The sequence below is a fragment of the Thalia democratica genome, chromosome 3, assembly GCF_965202585.1.
Source record: "Thalia democratica chromosome 3, ktThaDemo2.hap1.1, whole genome shotgun sequence".
Lineage (NCBI taxonomy): Eukaryota > Metazoa > Chordata > Thaliacea > Salpida > Salpidae > Thalia > Thalia democratica.
Window position 1 is genome coordinate 30,131,253 of NC_139167.1, and position 24,241 is coordinate 30,155,493.

General features: G+C 24.2%; 1 protein-coding gene and 1 long non-coding RNA gene across 2 annotated transcripts; one reads left to right on the plus strand and one right to left on the minus strand.

Annotated features, from left to right (window-relative positions):
• Positions 1–2,268: 2,268 nt before the first annotated feature.
• Positions 2,269–3,004, minus strand: LOC145831226 (uncharacterized). Its single transcript, XR_014369662.1, has 3 exons — positions 2,940–3,004; positions 2,734–2,806; positions 2,269–2,281 (listed from the first exon to the last, which is right to left on the minus strand). It is a non-coding gene; the product is annotated as an uncharacterized LOC145831226 (long non-coding RNA).
• A 14,180-nt stretch (positions 3,005–17,184) lies between these two features.
• LOC145831476 (THO complex subunit 4-like) lies at positions 17,185–23,969 on the plus strand. The gene is made up of 5 exons (XM_082938746.1): positions 17,185–17,362; positions 17,787–17,898; positions 21,027–21,219; positions 21,593–21,722; positions 23,680–23,969. Exons 1-5 carry the CDS (start codon positions 17,206–17,208, stop codon positions 23,826–23,828), a joined length of 741 nt encoding a protein of 246 aa, XP_082794872.1. The 5' UTR covers positions 17,185–17,205; the 3' UTR covers positions 23,829–23,969.
• The last annotated feature ends 272 nt before the right edge of the window (positions 23,970–24,241 follow it).

Below are 24,241 nucleotides of genomic sequence, written 5' to 3' on the forward strand. Positions count from 1 at the left end.
CGAAGCTAACTCAAAAGTTGGTATTTAAACTAAATCAGAGCACTTTAAGTTATTGTTATGAGATAAAAGACATAGTGTGCTTTAAGTTTTTTTTTTTTGTGTAGTTTTCTGCGCATACATTTTCAAAGTTCAGGAACCGCTAGTTGGTAGCTTTAAGAAAAAGTAGGCTTGAATGAAACTAAATTTGCTTAAATCTAGCTGATCAAAAGCTTCCTCGAACTTGTTATGAAATATTGTCAGCTTTCTAAACTAAGGGTTTGTGAATTAAAAACAAAAGTATAAGAAGTTTTGTTTATTTTATTCCAAAGTTTTTCGAAATGGGCACCTAACTTTAGATAGGGGTAAGTGTCAATATATTTTGAAGTAATTTGTTTGCCAAGTATGAACTATGGCACTAAAGAGCACATGTTTAAATAATATTTTTTTTAGCTTTAATTGGTTCATTGTGGAGAAACTACTTGTAGAAATAGTTTATAAATTATTTTAAAACTTTCGCTAGAAAGTAGAACAAGCTACATTAAAAAATACTATAACATTCTTTTTGCAAAATTTTTTATTCTTAAAAGAAATATTTAAAAATAATATATATAAACAAAGAATATATATATAATATAAAACAAACTAAGAGTATTTAGTATTGAACCTCTCGATAAGATATTTGCAGTTTTTTTATATATGAAGTAAAATAAAAACAAAATTCAGAGTTTTGTTTTATCAAACTAAATACTATACCAGAAAAAAAATTGTGACTGTTTATTATACCGTGGCAAAACAGTATACCACATAAATTTGACGGAAAGGTTTTACGTTATTAGACATAAACTGTTTTTTTAGTTTTTCTAAAAAATACCAAATGGTATCAAAAATTTATAAACAATTAGCACTTATATTTAGTATTTATTTATATTATTCGAATCTAAACTTGACAGTAATCAACATTAAAAGTATCCTATAAGTGGCTAACTTATGGTATTATAAGATGTTTTGCTGAGTATAATTACTTTAAAACATTTAAAATGAATTAAGTAACTACATATCAAAAAATAGAATTTTTAAAATTTATTTTTATTGGTTTTCTTTTTTAATTATTATCATCAAATACTTTATTAAAAAAAACAAAAAGTGTAACTTCGGCTACTAAAGTTGTTTTAAAACATGAAATTAATGAAAAAAGTTTTAATTTATAAAAGCTTGATTGTAACATAAATTCGTATTCAACTTTAAATTTGTCTAGTTTTACTGTGTAGCTACAAAAGATGTTTATGTGAAACGCATACAACATTGCAAAACAGCTGGTTAAATTCAACAGCAGCTGTTGAGTTGTTACGGGTAATAAACCGTCGTAAAACACCAGCAGTTGTTTACACAGACTTTTATATAGGAAGACAGCATTTTTTTTTTAATTTTGCAGATTTGACTTGAAATTCAAATGTTTGTACCGCAGTTCAAAATAAAACTAATAATCCTTAGAGACTATTAACTTTCAATTTGTTTTATTAAATATTATTTAACGATATACTTTTTCATAAAAAGTAAAAAAAAAAGTTTTGGATTCAAATATTGTTTTAATGTCAAAGTGTGTTAAATGCACATAATTATTTTACGTTTATTTTAAACAACACAATGAATATCTATTTAAAATTGAAACAATAAAAAATGTATTGTTTTTTATTTAAGCCCAAAACACAGTTGTCATTTTTAGTTTGTTTAAGGTGTAATAACGTAAAAAACTTACTATTATACGAATGTACATTCTTTTGTTAAAGTCAATAAAAAGTTACAATATATTTACTAGCTCAACTTTAATAAAATAATAATACAAACTTGTAAAATAAAGAGTTAAAAGTAAATTGAAATCATTTTCTAGAACACAATCTATTAAAAACAAGTACACATAACTTTTTATGGACTAAGATATTTTGAAAATACATGAATTATCAAAGAAAGTAGTAGAATTGTGAAAAACATAATAAGAAAAAAAATTAGAATTAAAAAACCAAAACACACTCATAGATACCTCAAAAATTTTAGAAAAAAAAGTATGTATACAGAATAAATGTCATGATTTAGTTGCAATTTAAAACCAGTTAAATTTTAAAGCAAGACTAAAAAACTAAATAAGGTATTTATACTTTTAATTTTTCTTACCTTAAACTTTAAACATAAAATAAATTAATGTCATGATTTGGATGTTAATTAGCGCGAAGATAAAAGTAAAACAAACAATTTTTTTCAACTTTTCTACTATACATCTTGTTTCTTTTGTCTTTTTTCGTAAATCCTGTTTTAGGTATATAATGTTTTAGAATACTGAACTTAAATTTTTGATAAAAAACTTAAATTTAATTATACCTAACAATTAACTTTTGTTACATTAAGTTCGATTATTTAAACTGTTTATAAGTTATTTTATAAATAAATATTGGTTTCAAATAATTATTAAAGTTTAAATTAAAAACTGAACAACATTTTTTTAGTATAATTCGCACATTTTTCATGAAAAACTAAATTTGGAAGAAAAATATTTTAATTCTTTTTTATTTTACTCTATCTTTATGTAAAGCATTTGGTTTTTCAAGTGTAAAATTTCACTTAAGTTCGAAACAATTATCTAAAAATTTTATATAAACAAAATGTAAATGACGTTATATTTATACGTAGTAGAATGAATAACATAATTTAAATTATATTTAAAATATAACTAGCTATAGTAGATAATAACAGGTGACTTACATTGTCAACACTAATCCAAAAATCAAGAAAATACCACAAGTTATCAAGAGGTCTTTGTTTTTCTTTTGAATTCCTGTAAATAAAAACAAAAACTATTTATTTTAATCAATATCTTTCGCAAAAATAAAACAGTTAAGTGTTTTTTTACTTCTTTTAAATTCAAAGCAGCTCAGGTTAATGTTACCTATTAAAGTATTCATACAAACCTTCATTCATACTTTCAACTATTGCGTCATAGGCCTTCTGAACAATTTGCTTATAAGTCGGTATTTCATTAGGAACTAGTTCTACTGTTTCGGTTGTGTTTATCGGCGCCATAATTTACGATATATACGTTTAAAAGCAAGAGTTGCTGTGAAAAGTTGTGTTTTTCGTGCAAAAATGTGCTAAAAACTACTTTTAAACTATTATGTTTAACATTAGCTTCTAATTAAAAAATTCAGTAAAGTTTTACGACTTGAAGCAGTTCTTGAGAAATAATAAACATTTTTACTAATTAACAAGATATATACATTTTTTCAAGTTTTTTAAGATTTAAATAGGTTTAAATAAAAAGCTGAAACAAATTCTTAAAATTTTGTTTCTATATTACCAAGCTTCAAAACTTTCAAACACTAGGATCTTTTAAACGAACGTTTTTAAATTAAAGCAAAAAAAACTTATCTAAAAAAGTTACTACAGTCTATAATAAACACGAAAACTCAACCAATATGCTATCACTAAAGAGTGGTAAGCAATAAAATAATAAATATATTTCACTATTAAACTACAAGTGATACATCATGTTTAGGTAAAATGAGTTTATAAGTTGACTTAGTTAAAATATTTTCACTTTTTTGCGGTTTCATTATTGCTTATTGAAAATTATTAATTATGTTTTACGGTTTTAAAGTTTAAAGAGTCTGCAAAAACTAAATAGTTTTTAGATAAAAATTAAAACAAGTTTAGAGGTTTTTGTAATAAAACTTCAGTTTAAACCTTTTAAAAATATAGAACTAGTAAAGACTTTAATTCACTAAACAAAACTTTACAAGAAACAAAACTTTTACTGTGTTAACTTTCAAATGATTAATGGTTTATGATGACAAATTGGTTTGCTGACAGTTTCTGAGTTCAAAAACTCTTTGTTCTGTAGCTAACAGGTGAATGAGCTTGAAAAAACGCAAATTGTTTCTCACATAGCAACTTATTTTATTTAAAACAATTATGATTAACAACATCATTTATTTTGTGCTAAAAAATATAATGTAAAGCCTAATTTTATTTACTTTAAACAGATTTTTGAATAATAAACACTATATTTTTTAACTAGAACTTAAAGCTTCGTTATTTAAAACATATTTTTACTAATCTAAACAAGTAAAACTAAGATAAGTATTCACTAACACTTTACTAAAAACACAAATATAAGTTATTCTTTTTTTACTCTTTTATAACACAATCCTTCATTTTACCTAGTTACTGATTTAGTAGGATTATAAAAAACTTTTGTATAAGTACAAGTTAACAAAACAACCAACTCGTTTGAAAACAAAAAAAAATAGTTAAAGTATTTTACAATACAATATTAAAACTGTTCAAAATTTACAATACAAATTACAATACAAAACAAATGTTCTGTAATCTTTTTAAATATAATAATAAATCTGCTAACTGACATATTATAAAAAGATTAGTGCTTTAAATTACTCTTTTGAAAAGGTCGTTATTAAATTCAATAGTCTGAAAGTTTTTATATATTTAATCTTATTAACTCATTCCAACTTTTAAAACTAAAAATCCAATTCAAAAAAATAACCTTAATTTAATTTTAAAGAATTTTATGAAATAAGTTGAAATCAGTATCAATATGCTAAGGATACTTTATTTAAACTAAAATTGTAAATTTATGATAAACTATTTCTCTAGATTTTTGATAAGCTTTAAACTAGTATTGCTTAAAACAAACATCTCAGCTATTTTTAATACTATTGTTTTTAAAAACAAAAAAAAGTTTTTTTTTGTTTCCACAGCGCCTCTCAAAAGTACATTTACTTAAAGCGGCAAATACTAGCTTATCTTGATAATATTTATGAAAAAAACAAGTAAACAAAACAGTAAAATTTTAACACAAAAGCGGTAAAAGTTTACGAATATTTCAACAAAAGAGTGTAAATAAAAGGTTTTTATGGTCAAGTTCATTGAACCAGAAGCTTATTTGTGAAGTTGTAATTTATATTAGCTGTTTTATTATCAACAACAAACTACCTACATTTGAGAAATGTTTAAGTTAATAACTTAAATCGTTAAATAAGTTTAATGAACTAACAACAATTTTTGTAAAGTATAAAAGGTTTTTTTTTTAATTTTGCAACAGAATGCAGTAATAGAACTAACTGTATTGTTTTATCTTGAATTTGGATATAAAAGTGTTTAAAACATCTAATTCCTACCAGTAAAATATTTAATATAAAAGTAAACTTAATTTTAACATAATTTTTAAAAGGTTACCTATATGTACTGAGAAACTGATGACTAAATACTTCTATAAAAATTTACTCTATTTCTAAACATGAATAGTTTGTATAATTTTTTAAATTTAAGTATAAAATGTTTGAACAACAATTTTAAAGACAATCTTATGTTTATAGCATGCTTACCTCAAGTTTCTTCATATTTGAAACTAAAAACTAAATAACAAATTCTGAGCTTTAAATTGGTAACAAAAACACTGATCTAATGTATAAATTATAGCTCGGATATATGCTTTATTGTTGAAATAAAGTATAATTAATACAAAATTACTAGTACATACTACTTCAAATACACACAAACTACACTTGATCAAACAGGTTCTATAAGTTGAAAGAAAAAAGCTTCTGGAAAAAAGAAAAGTCTGATAAACCACTCATTAATCTACCGAGAAACCCAAGAAGAAACCACATGTTACTCGGAACAAATTTACTTCAGATTTAGGTTTTTAGCACAAAAACCTTTGTTTTATTGCCGATGACATGGTTAAGCTTAAAATATTTTGCCACTTTTACAGTTATGTAAAAATAAATTTTTATCTTCACATATTACTGTACTTAAGTGAAAAGTTGCATAAAAAAGCTGAATAAATTATCACTTTGAGAAGTAAAGAAGAGTTTAACATAACTGATTTTAAAGCAAAACATTTTTTAATGAAAAATTATCTAGGTAAAATATTAAATTTAAAGAGCAAATATAAAGAATAAAAGAGATTTAATTAGATTTTTGGATATTAAGTAGTAAAAATAAAGTAACAAAAAAATATTGTTTTAAGCAACATTTTTTTTTTGTTTCATACCGTTTCTAACAACTTTAACTTGTGAGTTAAAGTCTTTGTATTTAAGCTTACAATGTATCAAAATATTTTTTCAAGACAAACTTATTGGTAAATCTATACCAAGGATTTTAAAAACATCATTTAGACTTCTAAACGTTTTTTATTAACTATAACAACAGTACTAAATTTCTTGAAATGCTTAACCTTAAAGTTTTTAAACAATTTATTTTATAAAATGTAGCTAAACTTTACACATTGTTAATTTCTTAAAAAAATTTTAATGAAGATAAGAGTTATTAAACAAATAAAAGATAACCAAGCAGGAAAACTCCTATCTTCTCAATAAAAAAACACAGAGGAACATTTTATATGCAAATTAATGTTGTTTTATCAATTTAATTTATATAATGTTAAACAGCTCTAAATTAATTATAACAAGTAAAGCTTGTTTTCAGCAAAACTTGAAAAATTTTTATCGAATTTCAGAAAATTAAAAAGCAAACATACTATATTTTACGTCAGTGTTTACTTTTTTTTTTTGTTTTTGGTAAAATATTTTTTATTTAAGTTAATACTTTGACAGATCCAAACTAATTTTTACAATATAATCCTGTATTTGATAAAACTTGAAAAATATTTATCGAATTTCGGGAAACATTAGGGAATGTTTCATCAAAGAATTACATTCAATTTAAAAGTTTACTGAAAACTTTTATAAAATATTTCTAAACAACATAATATATTTCAAAGCCAATAATAAGAAGATACAACATTAGATGAGAAATAACTATTTTGCCTTTAAAACGTCTTCAAGATTGTTTAAAAAATTTGAATAAACTTTAATATGTTTTGATGTTTAAACATAAAACTAAAAATGCAAACAAACAGTTAAATATTACCGAATCAAATTTTATTTTTGTTTTTAAGCGATTTTTTTAGATGTTAAACTTCTGAAAAACCAATCTTGAAAATGTTTTTTGCGATTTTTTTTTTTTTATTTTATCAAAAAAAAAACAGAGTATGCTTAGAACTTTTGTGAAATTAATCAGCACTTTAAAGATCTCAATATAAATGATGTAAGTTTGTAATGAATTTATCGTCAGAAAATTTGATAGTATTGCTTTATGTTTTATGGTCTGTTTTTCTTTTAGTTTAGTGTTTTACTTTAAATTTCAAGCAAAAACAATTAATTTAAAAGTTTTGAGTGTAACATCTTTTTAAGGATAAACGAAGTAAGTTAACTTTTATTTTTCAAATTTATCAAAAAAACATGCATTATGTTTTAAATATACAATAACTTAATGAATATAAGTGCTAAAAAATACGAAAATACGGTATTTCAATTTTTTTTAATGAAGCTTATTTAGTGTATATATATATATATATATATATATATATATATATATTGTTTTGAATGTATTACAAACATAAGGTTTGTTAAAATAAGAAAAACCAACCAATCAGGAAAACAATAACTCTTATCTTCTCAGTAAAACTAAATACATCTAAAGTTTTTACATGTAATTTTTTTTTAATATTAAATAAAAGTTTTTAAACTGACAGCTGTTAGTTGATTACGTCAAGATAAGCTTTTTTCGGTAAAACTTTTTAAAAACTTATGTATTGACTTAGGGGAAATATAAAGCAAACGTAATGTATTTTTTACTTTGTAATCTTTTAAGTTATATGTATAAGTTCTATTAAAAACTAATAAGGCATACTTGGATAAGACAAATTGATTTTTTTTAAATAGACTTTCAATAAGTTTTAACACACAAATATTTATGCTAATAAGCATTACTATCTGTACTAAAATAATAACTATGATTTTTTAAAGGAATAAATGTTCTGAATTAACTAACTTACATAAAAAATTATTTTAACTATTACTAAAATATATCGAATTTGTCATAAACTCTGCTATTATTTTTTCTATTTACATAAAGTATTTAAAAATAGTTTCAAAACAATATATTACAAAACATAAATAATGCCAAAGCTTTATAATCTTTTTTTATTAACCCAAAATTAAATCAGAACAATAGTTTAACACTTATTGTTTTTTTTTTCAACTAGTAAAATAACAAGAAGAAACATACAGCAAATTTTTTTTAACAAGTTTTCAAAAACTTAGGAGTTAAATTTATTTCATTCTACTATTAAAACTTAAAGATAATATTATTTGAATAAGAAAATAAAAAAATGTAAAATTACAGACTTATTTACTTTGTCTTTTTAAACACATGCAACATTCTTTGTTTTAAATTTGACCTTTGGACAATAAAAACAGCTTTTAGCGACTGAACCTGATTTTTAAAATTCATTGCAAAAGAATAGAGTATGCATGAAAGCTATTGCGAAGTTTAACCAATCTATATTTAATACTTTTAAATATTTCAATATCAGTGAATGTGCGTTTCTGATGCATTAATTTTATTTTAATTCTTTTATATCCGAGGTCGGATTGCAGAATACTCTATCAAATTTTTAATATTTTGTATTATGTTTTTTTTAGATCAGAGAGAAAAAAAACTGCCGTAAGCGAAACAACATTGTACGGCCAGAGATTCAATATATAAATACAGCTTATAGCCTTTTCAGCTATAAGCAAAGATTTAAAAACAAACAAAACAAAACTTACAATAACGCTCTTAATTTAATACTTCAAAATATTAATGCATTATCAATGATAATTTTATTATATGTTGTATTTGAAACAATATTTTTTAACTGATTACTACAGCTATTTTGAATAACTGCGGCCCGCAGAAAGGTAGTATTAAAGTATCTTCATTTGTTAAAACCTAAGTAAAAATAATAAATAGTCTGTTTTTTTATCTAAAATAATTTTTGATGTTAAAATAAAACTAATCTTTGTCGGTTCTTTTCTTTACAGATGACTTATTGTTAATAACCAATAAATTTCTCAAATGTAACTCTATAACAAAATATGTTAGTAGTAAACATACAAATAGTGACTTACAAGTACACAAAAAGTTTTGGTATTTTGTTTTCAAGAAATTAAAACTAAGTAATTAATACATATAAAATTTTTTAAATAAAAATCATCTTGCTATAAAACTAAATAAATTAACAAATACTTTCAACATCATGAGAAGCTAGTTCTGCAAGTAAATATTGTTGATTTATAAATAGCTTCTGGCGATATCGCGAAACAGTGGTATCAGAAAATTTGCATACAATCAGTATATTGCGTATTAAAATATTATTTGTCAAATACGGTTAGAATAACACTTGTTTAAAATTGCAGGTTTTGCAAAATTTTAATCAGCTTTTATTTTATTTATTAACTTAGTATATATTCAGTGAAAATTGTTGCATGTTCTTCAACAAAATCAAACAGATTTTAAAACTTAATAATAGTTTTTTTTAATTAATCGACTTTTATTCAAACTCTGTAGTATAATTTAGTAAAGATAATAAATTTTTTTAAATTGCGTATTAGTAAAAAATAAAATGACTTAAAAACTTAAACTTTTATGCTAATAAAATACTTCTGAATTAACTAAAGTTAGATAAAACAATTTATTTGCTATTTGTACTCTTTTGTTCAAATTAAGAACATTTTTTTTGTCTTTTAACGATTAAAAAAATATTGTTTTGTAGATTTTGATGTTATTGTTACGATTTATTTAAAAAGTACAACATGTTCAATGTATAACAGTAAATAAGTTTTAATCAAACATATTTTAACTGATATTTAGTTATAGCATATAATTTTTCTCATTCACAATCATGTTCAAGATAAAATATTAAACTTTATAATCGTAATAATTGTTTTAGTTTCAATAAAATTCAAACTTGAACTGGAACGACATATTTCTTCTTAAATTTATCTTTAAAATGTTTTATCTTTGAAGTTTAAGCTTAAAGTATCAAAGATTAAGTAAACAAAAAAAAACATAAATCATGTTTTTATTCAACTCGATTAAATTTCAGACAATACACTATATTTAGCTTTTATTCTTAAAACTTTTGTGTCTAGATGTATTGAAACTGAAGACGAAATTTGTTTTGATGAAAAAATCAAAACATTTTATAGTTAGAATACAACTGTTAAACAAAAGGTATAATGAATGTAATAATAACTTTTATGCAGTAAATGTATATTGTTTATTGAACGATAAAAAAGAGCTCAAAAAGTTTGGTCTAAGTACCTAATGTACAAAGGAACCTTTCGGTTATCGAGTCGTACACCACATGTTTATAAAACTTCTTATGAGCTATTACACAATTTTGTTTTTATTATTAATCTTTAGTAATAAAACATACAATTAAACGAACGAAAAGAATAGAAAACTTAAAGAAAACTTATTGAATTTTGTGTTTAAAAATGTACTTAAAAACCTGTCTAGTAACATGAAAACTAAAAAAAAACTATATATAACTTTAAATTAACTTATAAAAAGAGATAAACAATACTAATAGTAAAAATGTGAATACCTGAATGATAGGTTACAATATCTTTAGAGAAGGTAAATGTAAAACGCTAAAATATTTTTACTTTAAATTTAATCACAATCATTGCACACCAGGTCCTTAGACCGAGCTTTTTAAGCTCTTTTTTTATCGTTCAATTAACAATAATATATCAGTATTTTGTGCTAAAAGGGTTATTGTTTTATATAATTTTACTTGAACAGTAAAACTAATTTAACATTTGAATATTTGGATTTGTACTTGTAAATGTGGTTTTTGAAAACAAAATTATTTTCAATTTCAACAAAAAAAAAAAACGTTATAATGATTAACAAACTATAACAACAATTATTTTAGTTTTCACATTCTTAATTTTATTTGAAGTTATAGTTGCAATTTTTAATTTATTTTATGTAATTTTTATTTCCGATTATCTAAAAAACCGGTAACTATTTACAAGGTCATTAATTTATATGTTGGCATTAGATTATGAACAATATTTTAATTTTTTTATTAAACTTTTTTTTAACTTAGAAGTTTTGTGCTTACTAACAGTTATCTGCATTGCATTTATGTATATTTAAGACTTAAAAAGATTAACTCGATTGTTATCATACGAATTGATGGTTTTATTCAGGTTACATGACAATTCAAATTCGGACAACTCAAATTCCGACTATTCAAATTCTTAAAAAAATATCTAAAAGACTATATCTCAAAAAGTAATATAAATTTGAGAAAAATAAAAAATGTGTACGTAGACCTTGTTAAAATCTACAAGCAATTTTTTTCTTTTTTGCAAAATCTTAAATGTTTTTTTAAGATATTTTGAAATTACTAAAAATAACTATGTGTTTTACTTTAATAAAGCCATATCTCAAAAAATATTTAGTTTTATGCAAAAAGCAAAAAAGGGCCTGTAGATATTAATATGATTCACATATGCATTTTTTATTTGAGACAAATATACATTACTTTTTTTATTTTAGCCGTTTCAAATTTTTATTAAAAATTTGAATTGTCGGAATTTGAATTGTCCGAATTTGAACAGTCGTGCATCCTTTTATTCAAGTTAGTTTTAATATTAATATCGATTTTCGTATTGCAATTTATTAGTTTTTTAGTCTAAACCAAAAAATTTTTTAGAGCTGTACTAAACATTAGTTTTTAATTTTTTAAAATTGATGTTGCCATAAGATGTTGCCATAAGAATTTCAGTTTTTATTCTTAAATGAAATATATATAAGTATATATTACTATAACAAAATATAAAAACATTTGTTGATTGATAATATTCTTTTTATTTTGCTTTGTTTTGGTTTAACTGTCAGTATAACAATACGAATGTTCAGAACTCAGAACTTTTTAGAAATAAGTTTGCATTAAAAATAACAACATGTACTTACGTATAGTATATACACATACAGTGTGTATAATATATGCAAAAAAATAAGGAATAACTTTTTTGTTTTAAATAGAAAAAAGTCTGTCTTATCTTACAGGTAAGAAAAAAACTAAAAAATATACTTTAAAGGTTTTATCAAATTATAGTTTTGATATGTTGGCAATATGATTTTACTCGTATTTAACAAAATACAGAAAAACGAAAAAATAGTAAAGCACCAAATAATTAAGTTATAATGTCAACTTTTAAATTTTAAAGACAGTTTAGTTTTTATTACTACATTTTTATTATGTAACTTTAAATAATAAATTTTAAAACTAAATATGTCCTAAAAGTTATTAATTCAAAATGTTTACTACAGCTAATAATTATTATCAACCTAAGCAGTCAAAATTTTGTTTAAACGTTGTTCCAGTCTTATTTTACTATTATTTTGTTTAACCAAAAGGTTTTTTGGTACGACAGGTCCTAAGACCAAACACTTTTAGCGTTTTTTTTTTGTCGTTTAAATAATAACAATTAGTTATATTAACATAAACTGAGTATGGTTTTTCGTAGAATATAAAAATACTTTAATATTTTACGTTTGATTATATTTACTTTTTGTGGTGGCTTTTATTATAATTAGCTCGTATACTAGAGGAAAAAAAAAACTAAAGTACAAAGTAAGCTTTAAGATCTGACTGTATTAACATATTGTTTTATTACTTTTATACACTTGAATATTACTAAAATATTTAAAAATAAAGATTAGTAGAACTTCTGCTATCTAAAGTTTAGTCTACATACTTTTAGTGTATCTTAAAAGAGATCGCCCGTAGTTGTACGTATTGGAAATTTTTTACTACATAACATTAAGAAAATGAGGTAAAGTAGAATACAGCAGTGTATAAGTAACATCTAGTTCTAGATAACCATTTTTACCTAAAATATAAATTTATAACCTCATCCCTAACCCACTTTACCCAAATATAGAAAAAATCAATCAAAAACAAATTTATTTATTAGAACTTGATTTTTAAACAAGTAAAATATTAGCTAATCTGAAGCGCCTTAGATTTACAGCTTATAGTAATAAATATCTCTAGATTTATATGATAAAATTGCCACACAAAAATTTAAGCATAAATTTTACTTTCTTAAAACAGAAATAAATTCAGTGTTCAGAAATCTTGATTTCTAGAGGTACTGCATCACTTTTATAGGAATTGTAATTCAATTCAAACAATTAAAATTTACAGCAAAAATAAAACTTGTCCCTCTTATTTTCTCTGTTCACTATGTAAATTTAAATTTAAGCTAAATTTAATGATTTTCAAAAGTAAACACAGTTTTCGTTGCATTTGCACAATGAAAGGCGGGCTCACTATGTGAAGACAAAAAGAACTGAAGACTTTTGGCTTATAGCCCCAAAAATGATGTAAAAAAATGTTCTATTCATTCTAAATTTTCTATTGTTTTGACATGTATAGAAATTTTACAGTAAAATGACATGTGGACAAGGTTATGTTTCTTTTGTATAACACACCTTTTTACTGATAGGCAGAAAATATTGTTAGAATTGTATTTTTTTCTAAGTTATACATTTTACACTTGTTAACTACTTGCAAAGTTAGAATTATAAATTATTTACAGGTCATTGAATATTTTTATTTGTAAACAAAATCACCTTAAATCAATTTTTAATAAGTTTTTGATTTTAACAGCAAGTTTTTGTCAATATGCATTTTGTTATAGTATTGTTAATTAATAGTTTTTTATTAATAGTTTAATATATTAATTAGTGTACATAATATATTTGTTCTAAAATCCTAAGTAATTGGTTTCAATTACTCTTTTAAAATTATGTCTTGAAGTTAAATAATTAAGTAAATTTTTGGTAATAAAAATTCTAAATTTTATTGTTATTACTTAAAGTCTTTAAATTTGCTCATATATAGCCAGCTAGTTTTATATAGTAATATTTTATTCAATTTTTGCTTTAAAGATTGACAGCAGTATATACACATCCCTGTTTAAACATAAGCAGTGGCCATTTTGAAGTCAAACCTTAATTTTTGTTTCAAGAAAAAAATAAAAAAATATTATTTTGCCACACACTCAGAAAAATCAGAGTAACTTGGGATATTTAGCAGTTATTGAAAATCTCTGGATAGCTCAGGATTTTTAAAACTTTATTTTTAAACTCAGGTTGACTCCAGGTATGTTTGCCTTTTTGCATGATTTTATGAAAAAATCATTAATAGTTGTTTTATTTTAATAAACTCAGTACAGATTTTTCTTGATGTTGAATGAAATTTTAATTAAATAATGCTAGTTATCTAGGATGATGTCCACTAATATCAAACTGAAATTATATTATATTATATGTGTTTTTGAGCATGATTTAAATTAAAAATTTGTATTTTATGATTAATAAACAAAATTTAACTTAATTAATCATAAAAGATTACTAAAATTTAAATGTTTAATTGCTGTTATTTTACAAAAAAAAGCCTAACATCAATACAGTAATTTATGTTGATTAAAATATTGTAATCTAAGTTAAATAAATATTATATTTTATAATAAATAAGTTTAATTCTTACTACGTATTTATATTTTTGTTTCAAACAAAGTATCTTTTTAGATAAAACTTAGTAGGCTTAAAACATTGATTTTAGCCTAGAATTATGGTTAAAAAACACATCAAATACAATATAATTTCAGTTTGATGTTGGTGTGACATCATTTTAGGTAATTACCTAAACATTTTGTTATTCTAAACCAATTTGTCAAAAAACTAGATATTTATTAACTTTGTAAAAATATATATAATATATAATTCTTAAAACCCAGGTAGCTTAAATAAGGACAGTTTTTTGACACTAAAGGTGGAAATCCAGATTATAATTAAGTATAGAAAAAATACATTGCTTCATATTGTTTAGTAAACCTTTTAAAGTTATTATTACAATTAGTAGTTAATTTTCTACTTATAACCTTAATCTGCCTTACAGTATTTTAATCTCATGGGCAAAAAATTGAAGGCACGAAATACATAAGGTTTTTTCAAAGTTTTTGTTAAAATGGTACTATTTAAGTAATTTGAAATTTAATAATTTAAACTTTTGACATGACAATAACTATTAAAAAGATTCTGTTTTTTATTATTAAAATATTGTTATTTAATATTTTTGCTCTGGTGTTCTACAAAAAAGTCCTGTGAAAAAACTATTACAAGTTGAAAAAACTAAATCACCCTATCTTATCATAACCTATCTTTCTATCACAGCTAATCTTATTATAAGTTCATAATTATTGTAAGCCCAAATTTGCAATAAAATAAACTTTATAATACTGTTGGCGTTTTGAATTTTTTTACAGAAAAGTATCTGCAAAAACCCTGTGAAGGCATACTTATGATAATTAAAGCTGATATTAATCTTAGTTAGTTCCTATTTTTTTTTTAGTTTACACCTCAAAATCTCTTGATCTATATTTTACTTATTGGCCACTTTGATTTTTTATCAAGCATAATTGCCTCAAACTCAGGATGTTTTTAAGTTTTTGAAAATTTTGGATGACTCGGGTATTTTGATACTTAACAGAACTCAGGCTGACTAATAATAGTTTTTTTTTTAATAAAACTCAAGTCAGTTTTTTCTGAAGATTTTAAGTGAGATTTTAGTTGCAATATTTTGTTATTTCCTAACCAATTTTGTAAAGAGCTTAAGTTAAATTAGTTTAAAAGGTTTTTTTTATATTAGAAAATAAATATGACACATTAAAGTCACTCAGGACAGCTTTTTTGACTTGAAGAGTGGCAACCCTGTTAAAGCTGTAATTTAAATTTTCAGGATTTTTTGCCTCTAAAATTGGCAACCTCATTATATTTTGTCAAGATAAATTATATATAAACCAAAAATAGGTTCAGTTAAGTTGTTTTTTATTTAAATATTCTTCATAATATTCTGCTTTTATTTTATTTATGAACATCAACAATATTTTTATTTTTAAATAATTTTATATGTGCAGTTGTGCAAAGTTTTTAGTGAGAAAATTAACAAAGCAAAAGTGTAATTTAATCTAAAATCAAAGATATTTTAATATTAAACTAATATATTTTAATATTTATGTAGTTTTGAAAACATCAATTAATAAATTAGAATAGTAGTTGAGTTTGTATTTAAGTTGACATTTAATAATTAAAAAATTTAAACTTGAAAGTTTTGAACTTGGAACATCTCTTATTATTTAATTTATGAATATAAGCTGTATTTCAACCCTCATAACATTTAATTAATTTATTAAATATTTTGTATCTAAGTAATACCTTATCAGATTTGAAAAGTTACCTTATCAAATTTAAAATTTATACAACCAAAATAATTTAATTGACTAATAAAATAAAATAAAAGTTCTTACCAAAATTTTATATTACAAGCAAGTTTTTATAAAATGTTAACACAAGTTAATTATTAATCACTGTAATTAATGTTAGTATAATTAATGTTAATGAGTATAGAAAACTAAAGTTATAGTCATAGTGTGATTAATTTGTTTTGAAGTATATCAGTAATAGATACCTATCAAGCAAGAAAAAATTGGGTTCAACTTAAATCTTACAAACTGGAGTTATAGTGTTTAAAACTTTTATGCAGACTTATCTTAATCCAAAATTTTAACTGTTTAATGTAATTTAAAGACAATAATAAGCATGACCACAAAACAATTTAGACTAAAAAACTTTTTAACTAAACAGAAATCACTAAAATGTTAAAATGATAGATTTTAAACAGATTTTACATGTTAACTTATTAAACTAGTTCTTAACTTAAAAAATTCTGTCGGAAGAGAATTAAAAAAAATAAAATTTTATAACAAAAAAACCAAAAAAAAAAACTGTTTTTTGTTTATTTTTTATGTAAAATTTTTGTTTTTAATTAAATAAAATCTTTTTTAGACAGAATTTTTTAAATATATCAAGGAACATTTCCTAAAAATTTGAGGTAGTTATCTCAAAAAACGTAAGAGAAGATAGATTTTTAGTGAAATAGTCTATTTTTGCTGTTTTAGTTTGTGCCTCCCATAAGGATCCTATTGTTGCCTCCAACTTTGACCAGCTATATCTCAAAATTTATTTTTAATTTTTAAAATCTGTAAAAAGCATTTTGTAGCTTAGTAAAAACTATAAAATAAGATCAAAAACCAAAAAAGGGTGTTTACCCCCCTATTCCCTTAATGTCAAAAATTGTTTTTGAAGTGTTTTTATACTTATTTTGAATACCAATACAATTAGTAATACATTTTAATAAATAATTAAAATTACAGCAAATTAAATAAAAAAACTAAAATCATGTCACAAGATAAAATGGATCTCTCTTTGGACGACCTGATCAAAATCAACAAGAAGACCAACAGAGGAGGTGGCAACAGAAGGGGTGGCCGCGGAGGTGGTAACAAGAGAAACAGCACTGGCGGAGGTGTTGGCCAGAGGAGGAACAACAACAGAGGTAGGCCAAGCTTTTTATACATCTGCAGGTTGAAAAAGATATGGATGCTTTCTCAAAAACGTCTCTGCATTAGTGGCTTTCTTTTTGGGCTATAGTTTTAACAGTGGGAGCCAAAATGGTTTCCATAACATTTCAAATGTTGAGATCAAAGCTTTTTTTTTGGCTCAAATTTTTTACATTAGGTTACATCAAAATGGGTCCCATAAATTGAGATTTAGAAAAGATCATAAAAACAACATAGTTTATAAATTTTGAATTAATTTGCTCATATGGGGAGCATATTTTTTTCTTAACAAAAATATTTTTATGGGGCTGTTATCATTCAAGAATTTATACCTGGTAAAAACTGAATGATTCCTCAAAAGTTTTGCATGATGTTCAACAATGATGGACAAACAAAACAACAAACGATTGAAATTTGTAGGTGGCCGCGGTGGCAGAAGGTCATTTGGTAATGGAAGATCAAACAATGCTCCCAGCGGAAAATGGGACCATGACATGTACAAGGGAGGAAACGGAAATGCAAACAACGGAAGGTAAATTGAAAAAAGTGAACTGAAACCACTTCACTGTTTTGTTACTAGAAATTTTGAGGCTTTTTTCAGACATGTATGTTCTGATCAACATCATAGTATTGCATTTATTATCACAAAACTGAACTAGATTAGTACTGAATTGTTATACCTGCTTATTACTAAACCTTATCAGGCCATATGATCTGATAACTAAATTTATAATTTTAAGCAAAGTGCTTATCAATGACAATATGACTAAACTTTAAACTTATTACACTTACAATTTTAAAAGTCACCCTGTTCAAGTTGACTAATATGTATTAATTAAATTATGAAAAGCTGACTAAAGTTTTTCTAACAACTTCTTCAAATCTACAAAAATCTTTAAGTCTTCTTCAGTAGTCTTCTCCAGTTGTCTGATGACTTCAGTTTCTACCAACAATCTTAGATGAACCAAATCTTACTTTCCAAAATATTCTACAAAAATCTTGATGATACAATCCTATTTTCATTTTCACTCTACTATTTCTATTTACTTTTGTAATTTTCTTTTAATTTTCTACTTTTTTAGGTACAAACATACTTAAATTAAATCCATACAAGACCATACAAAAAGTGCTCTACTAATAAATTCCGGAAATATTTTGTTTGAAACAATTTTAATATACCATAATGTAATCTTTAACGTAGTATAAAATATAGTATATAGTTTTTACCATAACAGCTGTTTTAGAACTGTTTTATTTAGTCTAATTACTAAAAAATTTTTTTAAATATTTATTTAGCAACTTCTTTTATCTTATAAGAATACATGCTAGTATATAAAAAGTGTGTCATATATCTCTATGTGTGTTGCATGATAATTCAAATTTATAGTTCACAGTTCAAATTGTTCTATCAATTTTTAAAGGGCCCTATCTCAAAAATAATAAATTTACCTAAAGACTTATTACAATAGACTAAAAAAAGACCAAAAGAGATAAAAACTCTAGAACCATTAGATTTTAAATTATTGTGCATCCATACATAATACAAAATTTAGATTTATTTCAGAAAAAATAAAAAGTTTAAATTATAAACTTCATACTTAGCTATATAGTATTGCAGTTGAAACTGTTATGGATTTTTAGGAGGTGCAGAACTACATCAAGTAACTTAAATTAGTTGTTTTATACTTCATTTTTATTTGTTCCGTTATGTTTTTCTCAGTTGCAAACTTACTAAGTATTTTATATAATATGTGTTATAGTTAGACTTTACTGCACTCACAATACTAAGACTAAATTACATGATTTCCCTGGTATAAAAAAATAAAATGTTAAATTAACTAAATCTAGAAATTTGTCCATAGGCATGCTATTATTTATTGAAAAAATTCTGACACTTATAAACAAATACAACACTGTAACAATAAGATTAAAAATTTCTAACAGAGCAATTTAGTGTACAAATAAATATTAAAACACCTTTTAAAACTAATTTGTGTTAAAGTTTGAATTTGATATTTGAATAAACACTGGCAGTTATGAAATCAAGCCATTTTAACAACAAAATAAATGTTTGTATGTTTTTTAAAAAGGTTTTCATTATTTTACTTTCACTTTTTACAGTAAGACTAGAAAATAAGTTATGAAGTTTTCAATTTATAAATATTGTCTAGAAAAAATTATTATTCAAGTTATGAGTTAAAAAATTAAAAAATAAAAATATGAAGTACAATATGAAGTAAAATATGAAGTAAAATTTTAAGTCATACATATACTTGCTTCCTGCAATTTTGAATTATTGTAGCAGCACTACTGATTTTAATTATCTATACATAACTTTTCAATAGTTATCAGTTATATATAGTTTAAACACTCTGTCATTATCAACATTGTCAATTTGTTGAAGATATAAAGCAGATTCCCTTTTTTATCACAAGCATTTCTAATAGTGATTGCTTTGTATTCAGTTTAAAATTATAAAATGAATAAAACTGAAATATTTCAATGTTTTTAATGACTCTGATAAATTAAAAGCTTAATTAAAATTAGACCAAAATAATTTTTGAATATGATCAAGTTTATTAATGTTCTTATTGCCAAATATGTGCTACATAATTATAACTTGAGTTATAAAATGTTAAATTTTTTCCTACTTGAACGCTCAAAGTACAACCAACTGATGTTAAGTGTTCTTCCGCAAAACATAACTGGCTTTAAAATGTAATGAAAAAATTCATAGCAAAAACCCAATGTAAAAGACAGCTTGAAGCATTTTTTTGCTTTGAAGCTTTGCAACCATCATATTTAAAAAACTTATTGAAAAAGCTAACGTCTTTAAAATCATCTTAAAAAAAAAATTTTACTTGATAACATGTGTTTTATATTATTTTAAAATTTTCATATAGTCGAAAATAAGAAATTTAAATTGTAAAGAATATTGTCAAATAAATTCAATTTTGTTCGGTTAATATATAACTAGTATGATAAGAAAAGTTAAATAGTATCAGCAGATGTGTTTAAAACAAAGCAGTATCATATTAAAACGCCCACTCATATTAAGTATTCAATTGCCCACTAGCTATTTATTGCCCAAGTATTAGCCAGTATTTTGCCTTATATCAAAATAATAAATGCAATATTAAGATAGATAAAACAAGCTTAAGGTATAAAAACCGTTTCTACTGAAGTTGATTATTAGATATTAGATAGTTCATTAGCTAAAGCTTTTTCTATCATTAAATATATCTGACACATACAAGTGCTATAATTTACATTCATTCAAAATGCATTATTTTAATATCTGTGCATATTAAGTTTAAATGTTGTTTAATTGAAAATGAATTTTCTTGATGGTAATATCTTACAATAATAAAAATTTATGATTTTAATAGTTATTTTGTTCAGAGCTTGTTTAACAATTATTAAAAATAAGTATATATGCATAGATTTTTATATAATAAAAATTTTCAGTAATACATATTCCAATTTTTATTTAGGATAAGATATAATAAAATAAAATTTATTAAAATAAAAGCTTAAATATAATTTTATGTATTTATCTAATTATTCAAATAGCCAGGTTAAGACAGAAAACATACCAAAATAAAATATATTAAAATAAGAAACTTGAACATAGTTTTATATATTATTCAAACAAACCAGGTTCAGCAACGGGGGTGGCGGCAGCGGGAAGCTGACGGTGAGGAACCTGGACTTTGGCGTGAACGACAACGACATCCGGGAGCTTTTTGGCGAGTTCGGCCAGCTGAAGAAGTCGGCCGTTCACTACGACAGGACCGGCAGGTCATTGGGCACGGCCGACGTCATCTTTGAAAGGAGGGGCGACGCAGCTAAGGTGGGTTGAATATTGTTTAATTGTTTTTATTTATTCATTTTTGTTGAATAATTTTCGGTGTTCAAAATAGTGTTGAGCGTTGTTAGTGTTGGACTTTATGAATAAGTATTAATAATTTCCATAGTTAGTATTAGCTTTCAAAATTTTGACAAGTGTTTCATAGAATGTTTGTTATTTATGAAAAGTCTATAAACTTAAAATACTTAATTAATTAAGTGGCAACCACTTCTAATCTATTAATATACTGTATGTTGCATTTTTTGTTTCGATTCATATTTAGAGAAAAAAAAAGACAACTTATACTTAAGTTTTTCAACAACAGTTTTAATCCTGCAATATTGTGTCAATATTAACCATTATAAATTTTTCGCAGGCATTGAAGCAGTACAACGGAGTGCCTTTGGACGGCAGAGCCATGCAGATATCGTTCGCCGACGGAAACCAATCCGCAGGCAATCAGGGTGGTTTGGGCTCCAGGCTCGGCAAACCCAACAGGGGAAACAGTAAGTTGTTAATTAATATTTATTTAGTTATATACATTAAGATTTTTTGCTGTTTTTTGTTCTAAGAATGGCCACCCTGTTTTATTGATTTGTGTAAAATTGTTCTGTATTTTTATGTTAAAATTTAGCTTTAATTGTGTTTATATGTTATGAATTCCAATAATAATTAATTTGTTTTGGTTATTGTAAGTGCAATTATTTTTCCTAAATGTAGACATGTTTATTTTTTTATATTTGCAATGTTCTTACCAGTTATGGTCGCTGTTTGATTTGTTTTAAATATGAACTGTATTGATGTGTTCAACTAAATTCAGTTCTCTTTAACACATGTTTAAATCTAAATCTGAATTTAATATGTTAATCAACTCTAGCTGTTTTTGTTTTAGACAAAAGTAACTAATTTGAAGAACAATTAATTAAATAATCAAATTAGTTGGTTACTCTTACATATAATGACTGATAAAGTTTATTAATTACATCATTGTTTTATTCAACTTTTTTTATCAATAAATGCAGTTTACTCATGATATAACATTTTTGTTCAGTCTCAAAAAGGGTAATACATATTAAATACTAATGTCAAATTTTGGTTAAGGTTCCAACTTGAACATCAAAAAGTATAGTCTGCACTTAAGTTTTAACGTCAGTTTTTCGTTCGGTATTATAGTATATTGGATTTAAAATAGATAAAGTTGTTTGGTTGCATGTTTAATGTTTGATAAAGGAAGTTTTAAAGGAAAGCTAAGGTCGAGGTTTTAAATTTTCCACGAGAAATAATTGTTATTCACCCTGGAGTAATAGGTTCAAGTTATCATTGTAAAAGTGCCCGCCCTAAGCATAATCAACTACTTTCAATTGATTGCTTGATAAATGACTTAAATTAACTAATAATGTAATTCATATACATGTATGTTTTTTTATTTCAATTTTCCTCCCCTCGTTACGCAATTGTAGGTATGTATGTATAAAACTCATCTAAATCTATATATATATATATTAAAGGTTTTATACAAAGTTCTGATCGATAGTGCTCGACAAATCAAATTGGAGCTTAATATTTATCACAACAACAAAATATTAAACAAAAGCGATATAGACGATAAAAGCACCATAAAAGATAAACTTTGTAATTGCCGTAAAGAACCTTGCCCTTTAAATAACGAATGCCTAGTGTCAAATATAATTTATAAAGCAACAGTAACATCAAATAAAACAACAAAGCAGTATATAGGGTCGACAGGAAATACCTTTAAACAAAGATACAGAAACCACAAATCATCATTCAACAATATTAACAAAAGACACACAACAGAACTAGCGAATTACATATGGAACTTAAAAGATAACAATACAGACTACAAAATTAAATGGGAAATATTAAACAGGACAAAATTAAAATTCAATACTAAATTCGGCTGCAAACTTTGTAACTTAGAAAAAATAGAAATCGAAAAATCAGATAAGAACGTAACACTAAACAAGAAAAGCGAAAGACAAAACATATGCATCCATTATCAAAAATACTTTTTTAACAAAATTAAAACCAACTAAATATTAAAACAAAATAAAATCGAAGCGGCAAACACGAGTATTTTATAGCATTTTATAACATTTTTCCCAACAGCTTTAAAAAAATTTTCTAATAGCTTAAAACATTTTTCCAAAATAATCTTTTTAAACTTTCCTAAAAAGCATAGAATAATATTTGCAGCGTATTTCAAATTCAACTAATCGTACAATAAACTGTACCATTACTACGTCATAATTACTATAAAAAATTCTAAAATCGAAATTTCTGTTCACTATTATAATAAACTACAACTCACTGAAGATCACATGAAATTTTACATTTCAATGTGTGAAACAGCTGTATGAATTATAGTTTTTATATAATTAAATAAATAAATATATATATATATATATTACAAAATAATAATCACTTTCAATTATTCAACAGATCGCAACCGAGGTGGCGGAGATCGTCGCGGGGGCAACCGCGGAGGCGGACAGGGCAGGGGAAATTTCCGAAACAAGAAGGAGGAAATTTCCGCCGAGGACCTGGACAAGCAGCTTGACGATTACGTTAATCAGGCCAAGGATGAATAAAAATTAAAAAAAATTGCTTTTTAATTGCTTCTTCGTTTTTATTGTGTGATAATGCCCCCTTGTTTGGAATGTAGCAGCCTTTTCTGAGTTCTTTCTGAGTATGTGAAGGCTTTTTAGACTAATTTAAAAATAAAAGATAGATCTGTAAAATTGTTGTTTTTGTTATTTAACATTTGAAGAGACCAACTTTTTGAATTTGTTATAGGAAATCTCCATCAAAAGCTTTTATATTTTAGTGTTAAATCATCACTTCTTTACTTCTAAGATAACTATATGATGAAACTGTAAAAAGTTCTTAGATTATGGACGAAAATCATGCCTTTTTCTAGATTAAAATTGAGTAGTAATAATTATAGAAAAATTATAAGTAATTCTCCCTGCAAATGTGGGTTTGGTTAATCAGGTGCGGTAGG